At 43.2% G+C, this 23,648-nt stretch overlaps 1 protein-coding gene across 4 annotated transcripts in view; it reads right to left on the reverse strand.

Annotated features, from left to right (window-relative positions):
• Positions 1-23,648, reverse strand: part of WDFY3 (WD repeat and FYVE domain containing 3) — a 2,050,643-nt gene that overhangs the window by 604,603 nt on the left and 1,422,392 nt on the right. For all 4 annotated transcript variants that reach the window (XM_086961876.1, XM_086961875.1, XM_086961873.1 and 1 more), the window contains one exon: positions 132-295. In XM_086961876.1, coding sequence (XP_086818002.1) covers positions 132-295 — 164 coding nt within the window. The remainder of the gene's footprint in view (positions 1-131; positions 296-23,648) is intronic.

Below are 23,648 nucleotides of genomic sequence, written 5' to 3' on the forward strand. Positions count from 1 at the left end.
CAAAACGTTTTACCAATAGTTAATGGCAAATATTAGTTTTAATATACTTAATGCATATCATTCCATTAACCGAGTGGTTGCATGTGTGCTCATACAGTTATATAATTAACACAATTTTTCTATAACTATACCTTTTCTCCTTCCTCTAGCAATCGCAGCAAGGTTGTGCTGTCTGTCTTTTCCTCTTCATCTATGCTGCCTGCCTCTAGCATTTGTTCCTGCAGTTGCTCTTGGCTTTCATCTTCTCCTCCATCCGGTGCAGAGCGGGATCGCCTCAGAGCAGGTTTCACCAAACCTAGGAAAAAACACATGGAAATAATCATCCATGAATTATGCGAATAATGACATAATAACATTTTTTAGTAATAGGTTTTCTCCAAAGTACAGCTACTTGTAAAGTAAATGAAATCAAAGGAAATATGCATGTGATCCAACTCTCTTCTTTTTGTTTGCTATAAAAATAAGATCTCATTCCAATCTGTTTTGTATTATGTCTTAGTCATACTTTTTCAATAGTCTTCCTCTCTTAGCCCCTCTCTACCTCAATAACTTTCTAGTAGCAACTTCTGCAATAACACCTTAATTTCTTGGTCCGTAGTGGAGTCTCATCCCTCAGTCACCAATCACAATCACCACCAGCGCATGCTAGGTAATAATTTTTTTATTTTCAGCCATTGTCTCTGGATTGAAAACATTACTTAAAATCAAATAAATAATTATGCCCACCTTTCAGAACAATGAATCAGCAACTATGATTTCAAAACATGTATTTTTGACATTTTGTAGAGCACACCACTATGCCCTTCAGAGCAACAGATACAATCCAACAGTCAAATCACATCAGGTTCTGTCGTTCATTTGAACGGCGTGGTTTTGCACTATTTCCTCAACGGTCAAACAAGACTGTGGTGGATTTACCTGGCCCAGAGGGTGAAATAGCGATTTTGTAGAGCACATCTACTTCATTGTATCTTTCGACCCCATTCAAATTCAGTAACCTTTGGCCTCATCTAATTCAATGCTCTGTTCCTATTATCGTCCAACTACAAAATGGCTTTTCTCACAGGCCTACATGAAAACAAACTGGTGAACAAGAAAGACATCAAAATCTGCCAGGCTCATATACCCATCTTGATGAAAGAAATGTATATTTACCAACATGGCACTAAAATAGACACATAATAGTAGAAATAGCCATCACCCAGTCTTTATTGTAGTGGTGGTGGGCTGCAGGTGTGGAAACTACGCATACGCTTATTCAGAAATCAAAGTCACTGGAATTAATTAATGAATCGCACAGATGTTATATAGACACCATCAAATAATGAGGTAACCAAGGACATTCTTTTCTAATCTCCAAGTTCTGCAAGATGCTGTTGTTTCTGAAGAGCAACTACCAAGATGAAAAAAATGATAGGCTTCATTATAGCACACATGTACTACAGCACTATAGTCTACACCAACCTGCTCAAAAGGTTCAGAAAGACGAATGCTAAATCAAGTGGCCAGACTGTGTCTTGAACTGAAAATGCCAAAAGAAAATAAGAAAATCTGGCCTCAGTGTAAGCCAGGACAAAATGCGAGAAATTATTCATTAGGCAACAGTCTATTGGGACTAATAGTGCTGGCTGCTGGCAGAAGCTGGCTCCACATGATCTGTCAATCAGGAGACATTCGGTCTGCACACAAACATTACGCAGGAAATACATTTCAAGTGGCAAACACATGTAGACAGGCTCCTTAGAGTATAAGGTTCAACGTTTAGGAACGTTTTCACAATGTGGCAACACAATTAATCACACCTCCTGCTCTTTAGGAAAACTCCTGGAAACTAAGATGTATAGATAAGTCTACCACTGACTTTGAGCAGTAGGGCTGTAACACGATTTGGAGAAAGGAAACAAGAAAATCAGTACAAACCAACCATGTTACGTAAATAACCATAGAGCTAGAGAGACAGATCTCAAAATGCAGCCCCATTGCAATCTAAAATCAAACAGACAGATTACCCACCTCTCTGGACAGACTTTAGATGTCCAATATTTATGGCACAATTCCTTGGCACAGCTTCTATGAAGGAACCTTAAAGGGATAAATTAGTGCTATACAAAATACCCCCACAAATGTGAAAATAAAAATATTGCGCTGGTGTGTACTCAGACTATATCTTAAAAGCATTAAACAGCTGCAGTTGGTGCAGACTTCCTTTTAAAGCTTAAATGTCCTCTTTGTTTAGATTTGTGGGGTCCTTTTTCTTTCCTTCATAGCTTTCAAGATTTTGGTCCATCGATCCTGAGAAATAACTAACATTCAATAGTCTTAGATCCAAAATCAGAAAAATAGGAAAGGGCTTCCTTATAATAAGTTCAGTATTGAATGGCTGAAAACATTAAAATAATCTAGCTAGGCCAACAGAAAGACACTTTTATCAACTGGCTGTTTAGATTTCGTTACCCCTGACCTTTGTAATGAAATCAAAGCAATACTAGCAACCTCTCAGCATCAGACAATATAAATAAGAAAAGTATTTATGGACTGAGCCTAAAGCAGAATGTAAGAGTGGTCCCATATTTCAGGGGCGGCACACTATACGTGGGGTTAGAACAGGTTTACATTTGGGAATTTTAAATAATTTCTAGCGAAGTAATCTAATCCCAGAAAACATTCATCAGATTCTGGAAAGTCTACCTAAATGGGTATCTTAGCCCTGTGCCCAGAGACAAAAAAGGGATTATTGATCACAGCTGGAGTTACGTGGGTCTGATAATCCTTCCAATATTCGGAGGGCTTTTCTATGATGGATGACCAAAAGGGCACTGCCATCTGGGAAGCTTTCAAAGGAGTTATGTAGGTCCTTTGTTATTTATTTTTTTGATTGATAGGAGACAAAAAAAGAAAACTCATGGAAGAGAAGGTCACTAAACAAATCAGCAACGAGAATGGGACAGTAGTATAGTTCTTGCCTTTGATCGTTTATAACACCAACCAACAAGGTATTTTAAAAAATCTATCATTACTCCCTGTCCCCCAAGGCAGGGTAAGAAGTCCAATTTGTTGTCCAAACCATGGCAATGGTCTTACAAAATAACAGTACCTTCCATTTTCGAGACGTGCACGGAACACAGTCTAACAATCTGCTCCTGGAACATCAACAAGCTTTTGCAAAAACTGCAATCTCCGGACACAGTCAGATTCTTCAAAAAACACAACATCTTTCTCCAGGAAACCTGGCTATCAAGAAGCAATCCACTCAAAAGGTATCTAGAATTTACACTGCCAGCTACAAGGCAGAGCAAGTATGGCAGACAATGTGGCGGGCTGTCTATTTACGTGGCCTCTAGATTGTCAGTTCGCATTAGACACCTAACATTTGAACTTGACTGGGTCACTGGCATCTTGGCCAACAATCTCCCTTCAGAGAACAAGCTAATATTGCTAAATGTCTACCTCTCTCCATGCCCTAGCGAGAAAAAAAAAAAACTGGACCGCCTGATTGAAATTCTATGTAACATCTTAAGCACATACGGCAGTATAACATGTCAAATCTCTGGATATTTCAACACCAACCTTTTCTACGACCAGTGTGAAGTCTTAGGCCTCACCTTCCCAGTGGTCCCCCTACATCTCGCCACACAAACATTACCGCCCGGTCTTAGACCATCCACACTGGGCGAATATGCAGCCCTTCAACTCAGCAGAGTAGGCTAAATAGAAATAGACGGTCACTCATCGACAGATAGCCCTCCAGCCTGGACAAGAACTAACGGGCGTTCCCACTCATTTCTGGACTTCACATTGGCAAACAGCGAAATGTTCACCCTAATGGAGTGCCACCACATCGCAGCACTGGGGGAAAGTGATCATCGACCCCAACTAATAACATTATCCATCAATATCCCTCACCATCACGCACTTGCTCACACCACAGCAGACGGTCACACGGAGAATCTAAGACGAATGAAATGGTCGTCAAGCATTGTCCCTGCCGTCATGGAGAAATGCTCTCATCTTCTATGTTCAAAAGGTGAAAAAGACGTGCCTATTATCATCGGATGGGAAGCGTTTGTGAACAGTTTATTAAATGAATTCCCGACCAAATCTCTTTCCTGGCCAGATCCACCTCAACCCCAGATTTCTTGTGCAACAAAAACGCTAAAAAACACAAAGAAATGCTGCTTTGCGCTGGACTAGAAAAAACCCTGGAAACGTAATCTTATTCAATCATTACAAACAAGCTCAAAAAGCATTCAAGGCATCTGTCCACAGAGACAAACAGTCCGCGTCAGACAAATTCTGGATGAACTTAGTCCATGCCAGCAAAAAGTCCAACACAAAGTTATTTCGGACCCTTGTGAACAGAGGCCCGCTAGGGAGCAGAGGATGCACCACCGCAAACATATGTGCAGACGACTGGACTAAGTTTCAATCCAACCACTTCAGAGAAAACTCAAGTGGGCAAGAGCCTCCTAGTCTTCAACTGACATTCAAATCCAGACCATTATCCACCGATGATTATTCCACAGGAAATACTGGGCCTACTACCGAGGCTGAAGGTGTCATGTATTCACCATCACTTGAGGATTCAGAAACGACTCCACCTCAGGAACACTGATGACTGACAGACTTCTAATAAACAACATCACCCGGATTATCAGGAAGGGCAGGTCAGTCGGAGCACCCGGCCCCAAAGGACTAGCTCAGGCCTTGTTCAAATCAGTTGAAACACTATGGCCAGGTCTCCTCACACCCCTATTCTCCCACTGCAAGCTTAATGATCACATCCCAGATCTTGGAAAGGTGCCATCATTCATCCCATCTACAAAAGTGGTAAAAGAGACGACCCAAAATATTATAGAATGATCGCTCTCCTTGATATTGAATCCAGATATTATGCCAGTATCCTACTAGAAGAACTGAATCATGGGTTGAATTAACACAGCGTCTTCTCTTCAACCAGACCGGCTTCGTAGCTAAGTCAGGCACAACCAGCAACTTACTCGCATTATCCGTATTGATGGAGAAGGCCGACGTCCATCGTATGCAACTATATTGCTGCTTCGTTGACTTTAAGGCGGCTTTCGACCGAGTGCCACGCAGCCACCTATGGCAAAAATTGGTGCGCTGGGGTATACCGCCGGCCCTCCCACAAGCTATCGTCCAAATCCACACACAGACCTGGATAAGGATTAAGTTGGGCGACGGGTCCCATGTCTCAAAAAAGATCCAAACAGGAAGTGGCGTCAAACAAGGATGCATTTTGGCGCCCCTTCTTTTTAACCTGTTTATTTCTGACTTATCTCCCATACGTGACAAGGTCAACTCCCACCCGCCCCAACTAGACGGGACCCGCTTCAGCAACCTGCTATACGCCGACGACCTCGTGTTATTGAGTCACACAAAGGTTGGTTTGCAGAGGCTTCATGACGAACTTCTAGCTTATACATCTGAAAACGCGCTAGAATTGAACCTGTCAAAAACAAAAATAATTCATTTTAGCAAACAGAAGCAGCAGAATAGCAGGTGGTTCTTTAATAACAAAAGCATCAACACAGTGCCACACTACAAACACCTAGGAATTTTTCTTGACTCCAGAGCTACTTTCACCTAACAATAAGACGCCATCAAGGCTAAGGCACTGTCGCTGGAGGTTGCGTTGGCAAAACTCTCAAAACACCTACTAGGACCACGCATAACCCCTCTGCTCAAGGTGATGAAGGCCAAGATCACAAATAATTATCTATCATATGGCCACGAGATTATGATGGGCTCAGCAAACATCGTACTTAATCAATCAATCACCAGAATCTTCAAGCGAGCCTGGCCCTTACCGAGGTCTTCATCTCCGGCACAAGTCAGACTAGAACTCGGTCTGTTGGACCATAATGGTGTCGAGGCTGGTGCTTTCATTAAGTTCTGCAACAAACTGTGCAATTCCAGGGAAAATAGTCTTGAAATAAAATTCTGGAACGAAATATCAACCAGTGCCTCCAGCCAAAAACATAGGCACCACTTGGACCAATCCCTCCAGCTCCTTGGAGTCTCGGAATACTGGGGAACAAACCCCTCACAACAGGCATTGAAGAGCGTAATTAAGCGAAGCGTTCAATCCTGGTCCTTCCACTCTGACAGGGAAAAACTATCCAGAAGGAAGCACGCATGGGCCGTCATCTCAGACTATAAACCGGGAGTTGAGTCATCCTACCTATCAAGTACTTACTCAATCTTCTAGAAGGTCAAATTCAAGCCCCTAAGGCTAGGCGAATGGCCCTTTTTAAAACATCTACCACAACGGTGGCGCCTTAATCATAATGGCACATGTCGCCAGGCAATAATGGCAGCTATGAACCAGAAAAATATAAAGCTGAACATTCGGTTAACCAAATTTGTTGCCAGAGCTGCAAAAATGTTGGGGAAAGAAATGCAGTAATCCTTTCGCCAGTTGGTCCAGATATCATCCTGGGATAAAAACTCAAGCAGCCGCCAGCCCCCTCCAGCAAGGTCCACATGGACACAGAGTTCAGTATTTTAAAACCAGCTGTCATATTGACCTGTTCCCCTCTTTTAAAACCTTTTTAAAACCATTCTGTAACTGCCATGTTACTTAATGAGCTTGATCTGTAAAAGATAAATGCACATCCAGACAATTTTTAAATGTTATCTAATTTTATTGTCAATCTTTTGCACTACGGTTGTACTAATCAAAGTTCCTCTTTGCTCCTTTCTAAATTAAAACATGTATAGGTGAGTTATATGGTCTTAAAATTTTTGTTATGATTTTAAGTAATCAAACAATAAACTTGAATTTGAGACAAGCCTGAGTTTAAACTCTGTCTCAGAATCATTTAGCACAGTTTGAGTTTCAGGTGACACGGGAGATACCAACTGGTGCATCATGCTTAGGTTTTTCTGCCACCTTTTAAGTCAGGTTAAATGTGGAGTGGGGGTAGATTGCCTTGCAGGCGTATAATGAAAAGCAGGATGTCAACTGCATAAAAGATAGCAATAGAGGGCCGTGGGTGAGTTACAACCTGCCGTTGGAATGCCGATCTTGCAGAGCAAGGGCCAACGGGTCCTTCGCAATGATGAAGAAGAGGGAAGATAGTGGGCAAACCTGCAGGGTGAGTACAGGGAACGCGTCGGTAAGTGCGAGGTTGACCACCCAATTTACTGAGGACAGCCTGCAGGAAAGGCCATTTGAGTGAATCAAATGCCTTTTCGGCTACCAATAGAGCCACAACCGCCGGTGGGTGGTGGGGGAGACTTTGTTGAGCATGGCAAATATGGTGTGGAGGTTGAGTAAGGTCAAACGATGCAGCACAAAGCCTGACTGGGCCGGAGAGATAATCTGCTCCATCACTAGAGCTATCCTAGTGGCGAGCATCATTGCCAGTATTTTATCATCAGAATTTATCAATGATCAGTAGGAGGCACAATGACTGGAGTCCTAGCCAGATTTCAACAATATCCTCAAAACAGCATGGCGAAGTGTAGGTGGCAGCGTGCCAGTTGTTAATGATTTGTTGTATAGTGCAAGGAGCTGTGGGGCAAGTTGTTGCTTATAAGCTTCATAGAAAGCTCCGGTCAGGATGTCCAGTCCCGGCACCTTGGACCTGTCCCGATCTTAATAGCTTGCGTTACCTCCTCTAAGGTAAGAGGTTCACTGAGAAACTCCTGTTGGCCATTCGTGAGCCAGACCATCGCAACCTCCTCAAGGTATAAGATCTTTGAAGAAGCGTCAGTAGCATTGGAGGTGTAGAGCTCCTGGTAATACCGCCTGAATTCAGTCATGATATGCTCTCCACCCGTGATAGTAGATCCTGAGTCAGTGTGGAGTTCGGGTAGGTAATTTTGCAGCCTTTCCAGATGTAATAAATGGTCAAGGGTTCGTCCAGGGCGTTCTCCCTCCTCCGTATTGGCGGGCCTTGGTGTGATTGCCATGGTATGCAATTCTCTCTATCCACATGGTAGTGGAACTCCACCAGTAGGACCAAGTGTTGGTGTAATCGGGCCTCCTCATTGACCACCACCGCCTGCTCCATGTACCGCAGTGCGCTCTTGCCCTGTTGTAGCTGAATGCAAATATCATGGAGTTTGCCTCCGTGCTTGGAGATGCGATCTCTGAATCCATAATGGGTGGGACCCAAAGTATGATTTTCATGTGAAAAGGCACTAAACTGTAAATTGATTGCTTTCTCTACCAATTATGCCGGCAGTGGAAGGCGAGAAATTGGTCGGAAATTATTGGGATCCGTAGGATCTAAATTGTGTTTTTTCAGCAATCGAAGTATCGAAGCTAGCTTGCAAGTTAAGTGCCCTGATTCAACATGGCATTAAACAAGGAGGTAAGTGATGTGGAAAAATGTTCCGTGCTAATTTGACCACCTAAGACTGGGCAGGGATCATAGGGGGAGCCTGATCTAACCGATCTAAGAAGCATTTTTGTATAATTTAATAAATTTATCCAAAATGGGAGGGAAGCCTGTTGCGGTCTTTGTTCCTTCAATTAGAGCTTCCATTCCTCCAGACGGGAGAGGTCTAGGACCAAGAAGATGACCTCCACCTTCTTCAGGAAAAAAAGTGGCAATGTTCTCACATAATTCCTGGCTCGACTGAATTTTAGGTGGATTGGGGGAAACCAAACTAGATAGAGTTCTAAAACGTTCTTTGGATGACCTTTTGGCTAGATTAATTTGGTTTGCAAAAAATGCTTTTCTGGCATTAAAAAAAGTTGTTTGTAGACCATGAGATTTTGTTTCTATATTTCTTTCTCAGCTTCCTTATATTCTTTCCTCCAATTCCATTCTTAGTGCTTGCAAATGAGTTTTTTGTTTCCCAAGTTCCTCAGTCTACCAAGGAGCAGTTGGTTGGGATCGTTTGGGATACAAAGTTTTCACTGGGGCTTGTTTTTTTGCAAGCTGTCTCCGCCCCGTTTGTATGCCAGGTGGTGGCCTCCTCCACTTCTGTGGGCAACGGGCAGACAGTCGCAGTAAGCAAGTCTTCTATTCTGCGCCATGAATTTTGTTCCAAGCCCTTATCTCAATCTGACTCTTAGGGGCCCCCAAGTTGTCGTGATGATCGAGAAAGACCAACTTGAATTGGATTGCTGCATGTTCTGTCCAGACAAGGGGCAACAACCCAGTGTGGTTAACTGTGGGTGATTAGAAAAGATCCCATCCAAAGTGTGTCCTGTCACATGGGTGGGACCAGTCACATGTTGTATTAGATCGGCACTACTCATCATATCTAACAGGGCTACTGTGTCTGGATCCGTGAGTGCGTCCAGATAGTAGTTAATAGATTACAGGAAAATTTGGCCAATAGGATCCAAGTCCTGCTTAAGAATTTATTAGCTCATGTTTGGAGGTTGAAACCCCTCATCAGGGGAAGCAAGCACTATATAAATGCAAACCTTTTCCCTCTTACATCCTTCTCAATCAAATAACTGAATAACAAATCCACCACTCAAATTACTTCCATGTTTCACTATACGAATTCACCACTAATCCTTTATGGGTTCCGGTGTGAATCACTGACAAAATATCGACATAGAAAATATCGACCTACAGAAATATTGACGCAGGAGTAACGAAGACAAGAATATCGACATCCTATCTACAACATGGTAAGTACAAATATATCGAAAATAAAATCTTGATGTGTGGCAGGGGGATAGGCAGGGGGGGGGGGAACCATGGAATGACCCTTCACAACTGTGTCAGTTTAAGGTGGATGTGTTTTTATTCTTTACTTCCAACGCAAATAAAAATAGGCAATTAAACATCCATCCGATGCTTTAAGGGAATGTTTGTGGTTTTCACGAGAAGCTGTAGGCTTGTTCTTGCTCCCGAGTCTTTCTTTATCTTCGGGGGGGCTTTCTCACTGGATTCACCACATCTCCGTTAGGGGCGTGAAAGGAAAAGAAACAACAAAGATTTCCCGATTACTGCGGGGGTCTGATTCGTAAGAATATTGAAGAGAGGGGGAGCGGGGTGTGTGAGGGAAGACCAGGGTCTACCACCAGTTTAGACAACAGAAAGGTATCGTATCCTCAAAGGACATAAGTGGGTAGTGTGTTTAAAACGCGGTGTGCACCAACTTAAAAAGAACAAACATGAATAAACACACTCTCGACCCCGTGACCTCCCTCAACCCTCCCCGGACCCACTCCCTCCCCATGAAAACGCCAGTCGCAGTATACGCCCGTACCTTGCTTAGCCACACTTCTCCAGAAGTGCAGCGGGCGCCTCGTGATGACGGTGGCCTCCTGGCGGGTCGACCTTCCTGGATCCGCACTCCTCGGCGTTTGCAGCTTCTGTCTCCCTCGGGTCGCGCTCCTCCTGGTCTCCAATCTCCGTCTTCCTGGGGCCTTCTCGGTGAATGCTCTTCGGCTCTGGGTTCTCTGATGGGGCTCCTCCTTTAAGCTTCACAACACCGTCTTCCGGGTCCAGCGTTATGACGGCCTCCTTAATCCCCGATTGGTAGGGACTGATGACGACGTGGGTGAAGTTTCCACCCCCGGGAATGTCCATGCAGCATTAAAGGGGCCGTAGGTATCCTGAGGACGGGGTGGAAAGGAAGAATCAGTAAGGTCCTCGGCCTGCCCCAACAGACCGAGCCCCTGCGACACGATGTTAAAAATATCGTAATTAAAAATATAGTTTTTTTCTGTTAAAAAAATTTGTAAAATAAAGTAAATAATACCTATGAATAAAAAACTGTTAAACATATTTAATATTTAAAATTAATAAGTAATACATATATGATAATAAATCATCAATTAAACATATACATAAAATATATAATGTATACTTAATATGTTTTAATAATTATTTTAATAACTTATCAATTATTAAGACATAAATTACAAATACATGTAACACAAAACAAATAAAAAATAAATAAATATATTTAATAAAAAAATTAAATATACTTTCAATATTTTTAAAACTAATTATATACTACATTATCTAAAATAATACAAAAAATATTAAATAGCTAAAGTAATAAAAGTACTATTCTAAGTCCAAAAAAAACTACAGTAATGAAAACGTTCGATAGAGTAGGACTTAAAATTACTATTCCCACTCCAGAAAATGCAACAGTAGGGAAAGCGTTGGATAGCGTAGGGGTAAAAATTACTATTCCAACTCCAGAGAGTGAAACAGTAGGGAAAGCATTGGATAGCGTAGGGATAAAATTTACTATTCCCGCTCCAGTGAGTGCAACAGTAGGGAAAGCACTGGATAGCGTATGGGTAAAAATGACTATTCCAACTCCAGAGTGTGAAACAGCAGGGAAAGCATTGGATAGCGTATAAGTTAAATATACCATACTTATAAATAATTTTTGAATTTAAAATAATTAATAATTTAATTTTTAAATAACTACATCATTTACAAATACCCATTAATAATGATTAAAAACATAATTACAATTGAATAATTAACAAGAAATACCAATAAATATTAAATAAATATTAGTTACCAAATAATAAATATTGAACAATAACATTTCATAACAAAAAACTGATTATTAAACATTAACAATTAAAAAATATTAAATACAATTATTTTTTATACCCAAAAATACTTCTTATGAAACATTAATTACCGATTAATAAAAAATAATTTCCAATTAATCCAAATTAATTGCCAATTAAAAAAATGTATTACCAATTAAAAACATTTATTACTAATTAAAAAATAAATTAAAAGCATTAATTACCAATTAAAGAAACTTAATTACCAATTAAAAATGTAATTGCAATTAATACATTTAAAAAAATTATCAATACCAATAAATAATTACCTAATTACAATTAAATTACTTCCCACCCAATTCCCCTATACACCCACAACCCACTACAGAACTTAAACGCAAAAATGAATTAAAATTAATTTATATTTCTTAAAAATTAATAATTAATTTAGTATAATGAAATTACTTCCCACCCTATTCCCCTATAAACCCACAACCCGCTTCGGTACTAAAACATTTAAGTGACTTAAAAATAACATTATTAATATATAAAAATAGTATACATATAATATAAAACAAGTAAAATACTTAACAAAAAACATATAACACATACATATTAAATACATAATAAAATACATAACAATAAAAAAAAATATTGATATTAGTAACATTGATATATTTGATATCAATATTACTAACTTCGATATTACTTACATCGATATAAAAAAATTCAATATTACTTACCTTAGGGTCTATATTCTGTCCAACCATATTCTTGACCTCGATATTCTGTACCTTCGATATTTCCGTAGACAGGTAGCGTAGACAGGTAGCGTAGACAGGTAGCCTTTTACCATTCTTACTGCCTTTCTGCCTTTATGGAATTCACAACAAGGGGTGGTGAGGGACAGAGTCTCTGAATTAAGCAGAAAGCTCTCACCCAGTCAAGAGATCAGGGCTAGATCCAACACCGTTTTTTAGCTCACTGCACCATCCCAGTTTCAGAACCTGGCTGTATGCAAATTAGTCTGTTCCTGTCCCAGTGCATGATGGGAACAGGGCAAACCAAACTACAAAAGCCAATTCTTACACTGGGAAGGAAACAAGCTCCCGGGGACCGGTTTCTGGCATTACAGCCGTCTTCGGCCCGGTTTGCTTGAATCCTGATGGTGCAATGAGCAAGGGTCTCACATCTGAGAATACCCTTCCACGCTTAGGGTGGACAAAAATATTTACAACAAGGGGTGGTGAGGGACAGAGTCTCTGAATTAAGCAGAAAGCTCTCACCCAGTCAAGAGATCAGGGCTAGATCCAACACCGTTTTTTAGCTCACTGCACCATCCCAGTTTCAGAACCTGGCTGTATGCAAATTAGTCTGTTCCTGTCCCAGTGCATGATGGGAACAGGGCAAACCAAACTACAAAAGCCAATTCTTACACTGGGAAGGAAACAAGCTCCCGGGGACCGGTTTCTGGCATTACAGCCGTCTTCGGCCCGGTTTGCTTGAATCCTGATGGTGCAATGAGCAAGGGTCTCACATCTGAGAATACCCTTCCACGCTTAGGGTGGACAAAAATATTTACAACAAGGGGTGGTGAGGGACAGAGTCTCTGAAAAAGACTGATTTGCATATAGCCAGGTTCTGAGCTGGGATGGGGCAGTGAGATAAATAACGGTGATGGATCAAGCCCTGATCTTTGGACTGTTTAACTCAGACACTCTGTTCATCACCACCCCCTTTTCTAAATCGTTTTTGGCCACTATAGGTGTGGCAGGGTATACTCAGACATGAGTCCCTTTCTCACTGCTCCATCAGGATTCAAGCAAGCCGGGCCGAAGAAGGCTGAAATGCCAGAAACCGGTCCCCGGTAGCTTGTCTCCTTTCTGGTGAAGAATTGGCTTGGTAGTTTAGTCTGCCCTGTTCCCATGATGCACTGGGCCAGGGACAGACTGATTTGCATATAGCCAGGTTCTGAGCTGGGATGGGGCAGTGAGATAAATAACGGTGATGGATCAAGCCCTGATCTTTGGACTGGGTAAGAGTGGTCTGTTTAACTCAGACACTCTGTTCATCACCACCCCCTTTTCTAAATCGTTTTTGGCCACTATAGGTGTGGCAGGGTATACTCAGACATGAGTCCCTTTCTCACTGCTCCATCAGGATTCAAGCAAGCCGGGCCGAAGAAGGCTGAAATGCCAGAAACCGGTCCCCGGTAGCTTGTCTCCTTTCTGGTGAAGAATTGGCTTGGTAGTTTAGTCTGCCCTGTTCCCATGATGCACTGGGCCAGGGACAGACTGATTTGCATATAGCCAGGTTCTGAGCTGGGATGGGGCAGTGAGATAAATAACGGTGATGGATCAAGCCCTGATCTTTGGACTGGGTAAGAGTGGTCTGTTTAACTCAGACACTCTGTTCATCACCACCCCCTTTTCTAAATCGTTTTTGGCCACTATAGGTGTGGCAGGGTATACTCAGACATGAGTCCCTTTCTCACTGCTCCATCAGGATTCAAGCAAGCCGGGCCGAAGAAGGCTGAAATGCCATAAACCGGTCCCCGGTAGCTTGTCTCCTTTCTGGTGAACAATTGGCTTGGTAGTTTAGTCTGCCCTGTTCCCATGATGCACGGGGCCAGGGTCAGACTGATTTGCATATAGCCAGGTTCTGAGCTGGGATGGGGCAGTGAGATAAATAACGGTGATGGATCAAGCCCTGATCTTTGGACTGGGTAAGAGTGGTCTGTTTAACTCAGACACTCTGTTCATCACCACCCCCTTTTCTAAATCGTTTTTGGCCACTATAGGTGTGGCAGGGTATACTCAGACATGAGTCCCTTTCTCACTGCTCCATCAGGATTCAAGCAAGCCGGGCCGAAGAAGGCTGAAATGCCAGAAACCGGTCCCCGGTAGCTTGTCTCCTTTCTGGTGAAGAATTGGCTTGGTAGTTTAGTCTGCCCTGTTCCCATGATGCACTGGGCCAGGGACAGACTGATTTGCATATAGCCAGGTTCTGAGCTGGGATGGGGCAGTGAGATAAATAACGGTGATGGATCAAGCCCTGATCTTTGGACTGGGTAAGAGTGGTCTGTTTAACTCAGACACTCTGTTCATCACCACCCCCTTTTCTAAATCGTTTTTGGCCACTATAGGTGTGGCAGGGTATACTCAGACATGAGTCCCTTTCTCACTGCTCCATCAGGATTCAAGCAAGCCGGGCCGAAGAAGGCTGAAATGCCAGAAACCGGTCCCCGGTAGCTTGTCTCCTTTCTGGTGAAGAATTGGCTTGGTAGTTTAGTCTGCCCTGTTCCCATGATGCACTGGGCCAGGGACAGACTGATTTGCATATAGCCAGGTTCTGAGCTGGGATGGGGCAGTGAGATAAATAACGGTGATGGATCAAGCCCTGATCTTTGGACTGGGTAAGAGTGGTCTGTTTAACTCAGACACTCTGTTCATCACCACCCCCTTTTCTAAACCCCCTTTTCTAAATCGTTTATGGAATTCAAGCGCCAAGATACTCCTTGTGGTAGTGCGCTATACAAGTGCTGTTTCACATCACACATCGATATTTCTGTAGGTCGATATTTAGGAATCGATATTTAGACTGTGCACCCTTCGGGGTAGCGTGCTACTTGCCAAAAAAGCGGTTCAACACCTCGTCAGGTGTAGTAAGCGCCATATAAGGAATATGCTACTTACCAGTATGCATCTGTTCTTGGCATAGAGGGCTGCAGAGTGGTACATTTATGAATAGATCGCCATCTAGTGTTGGGCTCGGATGATTGCACTTGTTTTTCTCTTGGAGAAGTCTTTTGTCGTCACAAGACTGGTGACCCCTCCTTTGGGTGCTAGTGCGCATGGGCATCGGCACCATCCTTAGATTGTTTTGCCATAGTAGGGTTAGATGGAGTAGGATGATAGAATACAGATAGAAATGCCCATGTAAGTGTATCTAAATAAGATAGTGTTGGAACAGACACAGGTTTCCGGGGAGGCTGGGAGGGCATGTACCACTCTGCAGCCCTCTATGCCAAGAACAGATGCATACTGGTAAGTAGCATATTCCGTTCGAGGCATATGGGCTGCAGATGGTACATTTATGAATAGACTATACAGCAGTTATCTCCCTAGCGGTGGTCACCAGTGTCTGTTGCAACAGTCTGAAATAAAGTTTTTAGTACAGCTTGTCCCACTCTAGCCTGTTGTGTTGCCTGCACATCTACACAGTAGTGTTTTGTGAAGGTATGCGGTGTAACCCAGGTAGCTGCTTTGCATATGTCATCTAGAGGAATGTTTCCTAAGAATGCCATAGATGCTCCTAGTTTACGTGTAGAGTGAGCTCTAGGAGGCTAAGGACACCAGGCAAGAACTACAGTCCCTACAACAGGACTTAAAAAATAGTTCCCCCACCCATAAACATGGTCACCTATTGGACCCTGTCTTCGGAAACTGGAGCGGAGTGAAAGTATAGGCGCCCTTACCGGTACCCTGGTCAGATCACTTTTTAATTCCTTTTCACATTTTGTTATCAGAGCCTGAGATCAAAAAGGATAATAATAACCGCTACCAGCATCGTAAATGGAAAAACTTCTCACAAGAGACCTTTAACAAGATACTCGAGCTAGGGGGTCAGCCAGGGGGCTTGGACTGCGAAAGCGCATACAGTAGGTTAGAGGAACGCATTTTAACTGCCCTAGACACTACTGCCCCAATACGTACTATCAAGAGAGTTAATAGTAGAAAGAAAACCGCCCCGTAGTTCACACCCGAGTTACAGGCCGCGAAATCTATCTGTAAAAAACTAGAACGGAAATGGCGTGTAGACTTCTGCCCCATAATCAAAACCAACTACAAAAAAGCACAAAAGGAATATTACATCAAAATACGTACCACTAAGGCCATGCATTATAAAGCTCGAATTGGGGAAGCAGAAAACTCCTCTAAGGAGCTTTTCAAAATCTTTAAGGAGATCTCAGTGATATCTAATGATAACACTTCTCAAAACGACTCAGTGGAAACATGTAATAAAATAGCTAATTACTTTTCTGGAAAGATAAGAGACATCTATGCTACTTTCTCTGGAAACATGACATCTGGCCGTGACTTTGTAGAAAGAGAAGGAGCTAGCTCTGTGGAGGTATGCTTACCATGCTTCACTGTTCCCCCTCCAGAGATCCTAAATAGCATATGTAAAAGTATCAAATCAGGCTCCCCTCGTGACCCAGCTCCACCTAGGGTACTGGGAGAGAGCCTTACTGTACCAGAGCCGTTTTTCAGGCATGTGCTCCAGGTCTCCTTTGCTTCCGCCAAACTCCCGGAAGTATGGAAGAAAGCAATTGTTCTCCGGATCAAAAAGAAGCCGAATGTGAGCCACGAAACCCTTGAAAATGTAAGACCTATCTCCTTGCTACCTTATTTAGCGAAGGTGGCGGAGAAAGTGGCTTACACGCAGTTAGTGTCCCATCTGGAAACGAACAATCTCCTTCACACCTCTCAGTCTGGCTTTGGGCCTGGCTACTCTACGGAAACTGCCCTTCTGAAAGCGACAAACTCTACGACAAGGAGCAGATGCTGGACACATCATGGCACTCATCATGCTGGACCTCAGTGCTGCGTTTGACACTGTAGCACATTCCATCTTGCTACAGTGCCTAAACAAAGCCGGTATTACTGAGTCCGCACTGGGCTGGTTGAAAGCATTTCTTACAGATCGTAGCTTTCAGGTACAGTGGGGATCTTTTTCATCAGACAGCATAGCCTTAGAACAAGGGGTGCCTCAGGGCTCTGCCCTGAGCCCCGCATTGTTCAATCTATACATGGCTCCCCTAGCAGATGTGGTGCAATCGTACGGTGTAGAATTAGTCTCTTACGCCGACGACACCCAACTGCTGATCTCTCTATCTCAAGCTCCAACCATTGCAGCCGCCAACTTCAAGGCCTGCATGCAGAACCTAGCAGGTTGGATGAATCACCACTGGTTGAAGCTTAACGGCTTCAAAACGGAACTGGTGATAGGAGGGAATGACTCTAGCTGGACGAGGGACTGGTGGCCAAACTGTCTTGGCCCGATGCCTACTCCCTGTGAAGAGGCTAAGAATCTGGGCATCTGGGTTGATCCCAAATTATCATATGATGGCCATATTCACAGGTTAGTGGGAAAATGCTTCGGGGTACTAAAAACTCTTAATCGAACCCTGGACCTACTTCCCTTAGAGGCCAGACGAACCATGACCCAAGCTTTGGTGACCTCCCGTATAGATTATGGCAATGTGCTATTTCTGGGAACCACCGAAAAAAAACGGAGGCGTCTGCAGGTACTTCAAAACACTGCAGCACGCTTGGTCCTGAGACTCCCCAAAAGAGCAGCATCTAAACCCACTCTTGCTGCTCTACATTGGCTCCCTATTAAGAAAAGGATCCTATTCAAAGCACTTTTAATGTGCCACAGGATTATATGGCACAAAGCTCCACAGTATCTTAAGGATCTGGTCCATACATATGAGCCAAGTAGAGCACTCCGCTCTAAGGGGACAGGCCTACTCAAAATTCCCCGTATAAAAAAAGCTAAACTGGGAGGCCGCTCTTTCAGAGTACTAGCTGCCAATAAGTGGAACCAACTCCCTATGAACCTTAGGCTAGCAGAAACAGAAACTAAGTTCAGAAAACTTTTAAAAACCTATCTCTATACCCTATAGACGTAGTCTACATGTCACGGTTCTGTGTCTCTCTCCACAGCGCGGGGACACGCCGAGATGGCGTCACCATGCGCTTTACAAACCCCATTATTATTATTATTATTATTATTATTATTATTATCATTATTTAATGTCCTTTTTGCTTTTAAGTAGCATATTTGTATACATTTTACAATCCACCTGGCAATGCCTGCTTTAGAGATAGGATTGCCCTTATGTGTAGGAGAAAACGCTACAAATAGTTGTTTTGTCTTTCTGAAAATTTGTGTTCTTTCTATGTAGTACAATATCGCCCTTTTGACATCTAATGTATGTAGGACCCTTTCTGCTACCGTCTGTGGTTTTGGAAAGAAGACTGGTAGTTCCACTGGCTGATTGATGTGGGATGCTGAAATTACTTTAGGAAAGAATTTTGGGTTTGTTCTCAGAACCACTTTATTTTGGTGTAACTGCAGGAATGGTTCTTGTATTGTAAATGCTTGCAATTCACTTACTCTTCTGAGTGAAGTAATAGCTATAAGAAAAGCCACCTTCAATGTGAGGAATTGTATTTCACACCTATGCATAGGTTCGAAAGGTGGTCCCATTAGTCTGGTAAGTACTATGTTGAGATTCCAGACTGGGGAAGGCGGTAGTCTTGGTGGAATGACTCTTTTGAGGCCTTCCATGAAAGCTTTTATTGCTGGTACTTTAAACAGGGAAAGATGTTGTCTGTTTTGCAGGTACGCTGCTATAGCTGCAAGATGTACTCTAATAGAGGTGTAAGCAAGGTTACATTGCTGCAAGTGTAGTAAATAGCAAACAATCTCTTTAGTGGATGCGTCCAGAGGGTTGATGTTGTTACTGTTACAGTATACAGCAAACCTTTTCCACTTTGCTGCATAGCATGCTCTGGTGGTAGGACGACTTGCTTGCTTAATGATTTCCATACAGTTTGGAGGTAAATCTAAGTATCCAAATTCTATGACCTCAGGAGCCAGATCGCTAGGTTCAATTGTTTGGGGTCTGGATGCATTATTTCTCCATGGTTCTGTGTAAGGTGCATGGGTAATAATCTTAACTTTTGATGTGACACCAGTGAGAGTTGCAGTAGCGTGGTGAACCACAGCTGTCTTGCCCACGTGGGTGCTACTAGTATCTTTGTCATTGAATGTTGTTGCAGTTTCCGAACCACTAATGGAATTAGTGGGAGAGGGGGAAAGCGTAAGCAAATTTGTTGGACCAATTTATCCATAGCGCATTGCCCTGGGACAGGTGGTGTGGGTACCTGGATGCGAAGTTTTGGCATTTTGCGTTCTGATGAGTGGCAATGAGATCTATCTCTGGTTGTCCCCATCTTTGGAAGAGTGGTTGCAGTATTTGGTTGTGCAGTTCCCATTCGTGTATTTGTTCTGACTCTCTGCTTAGGATGTCTGCTATCTGATTTTGAACTCCTGGTAGGTGTTCGGCTAACAGATAGATCTTTTGAGGAATGGATCATCTCCAAATGTCCTGTGCTAGTCTGGATAGTTGGAGAGAGTGTGTCCCCCCCCTGTTTTTGAATATAATACACTGCAGTCATGTTGTCTGTTCTGATCAGGACTGCTTTGTTGAGGATTTGCATTTGAAAAGCTTTTAATGCTAGAAACACTGCTAGTAGTTCCAGATAATTGATGTGCAGTCTTTTTTGCTGTACACTCCATTTTCCCTGCACTGTATATTTCTCCATATGCGCTCCCCATCCGGTGAGCGATGCATCCGCTGTTAGTATCACTTGTGGAATCGGTTCTAGGAACGACCGCCCCTTGGAAATGTTTGTTGTGTTCCACCACTTCATAGAGCGATGTGTGCTGTTGTCTACCAACACCAGATCTGTAATCTGACCTTGAGCCTGTTTCCACTGTGTTGCTAGACATTCTTGCAGTGGACGCATTTGTAGTCTGGCATATGGTATTAGCAGTATGCAGGAGGACATCATCCCTAACAGCTGCATGAACACTCGAGCTGTTAGTGAGTGTTGTGGTTGAAATCTTTGGATCAACGTGATCATTGTTTGGATCCTGATTGGATTGGGGTATACTTTGGCTCTTTCTGTGTCTATAGTAGCCCCTAGATATTGTTGAACTTTGTTTGGTTGTAGGTGGGATTTTGTGTAGTTCACCGTAAACCCTAGCTGGTGCAGCAATTGAATGGTCTTTTGTGTGTTTTGAAGACATTCTTCCTGTGACTTGGCTTTTATTAGCCAATCGTCCAAGTAAGGGAAGACATGTATTTGTTGTCGTCTTAGGTGTGCTGCAACTACTGCTAGGCATTTTGTGAACACCCTTGGTGCTGTTGTGACCCCAAACGGAAGGACTTTGAACTGATAATGTTGTCCTTCTACAACAAACCTGAGGTATTTTCTGTGGGCTTTTTGAATTGGGATGTGAAAGTAAGCGTCTTTTAGATCCAGTGTAGAAAGAAAGTCCCCTTTCTTCAGTAAAGGAAGTACTTGTTGGAGCGTGACCATGTGGAAATGTTCAGAATTTATGTATGCATTGAGAGGTCTGAGGTCCAAAATTGGTCTTAGAGACCCATGTTTTTTGGGAATTAGGAAGTATAGAGAGTATACTCCTGTCCCTTGCTGATGTTTTGGAACCTTCTCTATAGCATGCTTTTGTAGCAGTGATAGTACTTCCTGTTTTAACAATGTTAGATGATCTTGACTCATTGGACGCTGTCTGGGGGTGATGTTTGGTGGGGCAGCTGTGAGTCCTAGGCAATAACCATGTTGGATAATTTGTCTCACCGACTTGTCTGACGTGATGTTTTCCTAGACAGGTAGGAACTGTGATAGACGTCCCCTGACCGGTGTTATATGGTCTGGGGGGAGTTGTAGTAAGTCACTGTTTTGGGGTTGGGGAGATGCGGTTGTTATTATTTCCGCAATCTCTACCCTTGTTGTTGTTACCTCTGTAACTGCCTCTTGAACTACCTCTGGGTGATGTTGGTGTAAAAGAGGTAGATTGCTGGCTTGTGCCTGTATTCTTTGATCCGCCTCTATAGGTGGACCTACGAAAGGAACCCCTTTGAGTTGGCTGTTGTAATGCTCCCATTGATTTAGCCGTTTCTGTGTCTTTTTTCATCTTTTCTAAAGTCTCATCTGTACCTGAGCCGAAAAGTGTTTTTTGATCAAAAGGTTGGTTCAATAAAGAGGTTTGTACTTCTTGTTTGAACCCTGAGACCCTAAGCCATGCATGTCTTCTTAACATGATACTGGTGTTGATGGATCTTGCTGCAGTGTCTGCCGCGTCTAAGGCGCACTTAATGTAAGTGTTGGTTATTATCTTCTCTTGTTGTATAAGCTGGTCTGCCCTTTTTTGATGTTCCTTAGGGAGATGTGTAATGAGTTTTTCTAACTCATCATAATGCGCTCTATCATAGCGTGCAAGTAGCGCTTGTGTATTAGCTATGCGCCAGCTGTTTGCTGCTTGGGATGCTACTCTTTTGCCCGATGCATCTATTAACTTGGACTCCTTATCAGGAGGAGGTGCTTCTCCTGTAGATAATGAGTTTGCTCTTTTACGAGCGTTTGTGATTACAAGCGAGTCCAGAGGTACCTGTCCCTTGATAAATATTGGGTCCTTTGGGGCTGCCTTATATTTTTTGATCAGTTCTTGGGTTTAATACCCTAGCCCTCACAGGGTCTTTGAATATGTCTGCTGCGTGATTGAGAACACCCTTTAGCATAGGTAGTGTTCCTGATGTTCTTTGTGCAGCAGGTAGCGTTTCTAAAAGGAAATCATCTATTTGAGGTTCTGCGTGTAAATCTACCTTATGGTATTTTGCTGCCTTATTAATCAGCTGTACAAAACCTGTATTATCATCAGGTGGTGAAGGTTTTGAGGGGTATAATTCTGGGTCGTTATCATCTGACCCTGCATTATAATTCTCCCATGGGTCTTCTTCATCTGGGACAGTGTTGTCATCCCCTTGAAGTTCTCCCTCCCCTGTATCACTGTCTACATCTGTTTGAGGTGCAGATGGTCTTGGTGTAGAAGGTGGAGGAATAGCTGGCATAGTGTGAGGAAGAGGAGAAGAGGGTGTTTCTCTAGGTCGAGGAGAAAGGGGAGGAGTTGTATTTGTCCCCATTGTTCTCTTTTTAGGAGGAAGAGCTTTGTCATCTAGCTGTTCATTCTTCCTCTTTTTCGGTAATTTTGTCACCACTTTGCCAGTTTGAGGATCGATAAACAAAGTCTTTTGTTTTGGATCTGTCTGCTGCTCCTGTGTTGGTACCAAAGTTTTTGGTTCCAAAAGGTGCCTTTGCTTCTGACCGTCAATGTTCTGTGTTTTCGGCACCGAGAATTTGCTCGATTCTGATTTTTTCGGTGTCGAGTAAGTCTTCGACGTCGAAGCATGTTTCGGTTTCGACATGGAATGTTTCGACGGCGAGCTTTCCTTTGTATGGAGCTTCGGTGTCGATGCAACCGTTTCTCGGATCCGACATGGTGGGAGGCCGAGAGTTTCGGTTTCTGTTTCGGTTTCGTTGCCGGGCCCGAAGGCGGGGCGTCGGAAACTTTCTTCGGTAGTATGACCGGGCTCGAAGGCGGGGTCGGTACCACACGGGGTCGGTTTTTTGGTAAGGGGACGTCGTCACTCACGGTTTGTTGAGCGTCGATTTCTTCGACATCAGACTCGTTCACTTCCGACCCGACTCGTCCTCATGTTCCTCTTCTTCTTCGGGGTGCTGGGCCTCGAACAGCTCCGGGATTGCCTCCGAGTGCATTCTCGAGACCTGTCTTCGGGCTCGACGGTTTCTAATCGTCGACTTGGAGGAGAATGCTGCGCAGGCTTCCCAGTCCCTGGATTCGTGTTCAGGCGATAGGCAGAGATTGCACACCTGGTGTAGGTCCTTGTGTGGGAATTTAGCACCACACGTTGGACATCTCTTAAATGGAGTCCTTTCCATGGACTCCGGGCTGGACTACGTCGAGAAAGGCCTCCCGGTCTCGTCGACGTAGAAGAAAATGTTTATTGTTGGAGTCGAAACGCGTCGGAATGGAAATGAAACTGCGTTTGATAACAATACCGTCAAATTGGAAAGAGAATACGCGCCGAAATATCACTTTTTCTCGAAGTCGGTCCGGAGCGCTTCGATCCTCATCCGAACCCAATGGCGGAAAAAAACAATCTAAGGATGGAGCCGATGCCCATGCGCACTAGCACCCAAAGGAGGAGTCACCAGTCTCGTGACGACAAAAGACTTCTCCAAGAGAAAAACAAGTGCAATCATCCGAGCCCAACACCAGATGGCGATCTATTCATAAATGTACCATCTGCAGCCCATATGCCTCGAACATGCAATTACAATCATAATACAATGACAGGCCGCTTCAACAAAGGACAATATAACCTTACGCATTTGTAATGTTATAACTGATTGTCATGAACTACACTTTATGGGTGACACTTGTGTGATGGGAATACAGTTCTGAATACAATTGATTACGAATTTGTATC

Source organism: Lissotriton vulgaris, chromosome 3_1, assembly GCF_964263255.1.
Source record: "Lissotriton vulgaris chromosome 3_1, aLisVul1.2, whole genome shotgun sequence".
In the NCBI taxonomy this organism is placed as follows: domain Eukaryota; kingdom Metazoa; phylum Chordata; class Amphibia; order Caudata; family Salamandridae; genus Lissotriton; species Lissotriton vulgaris.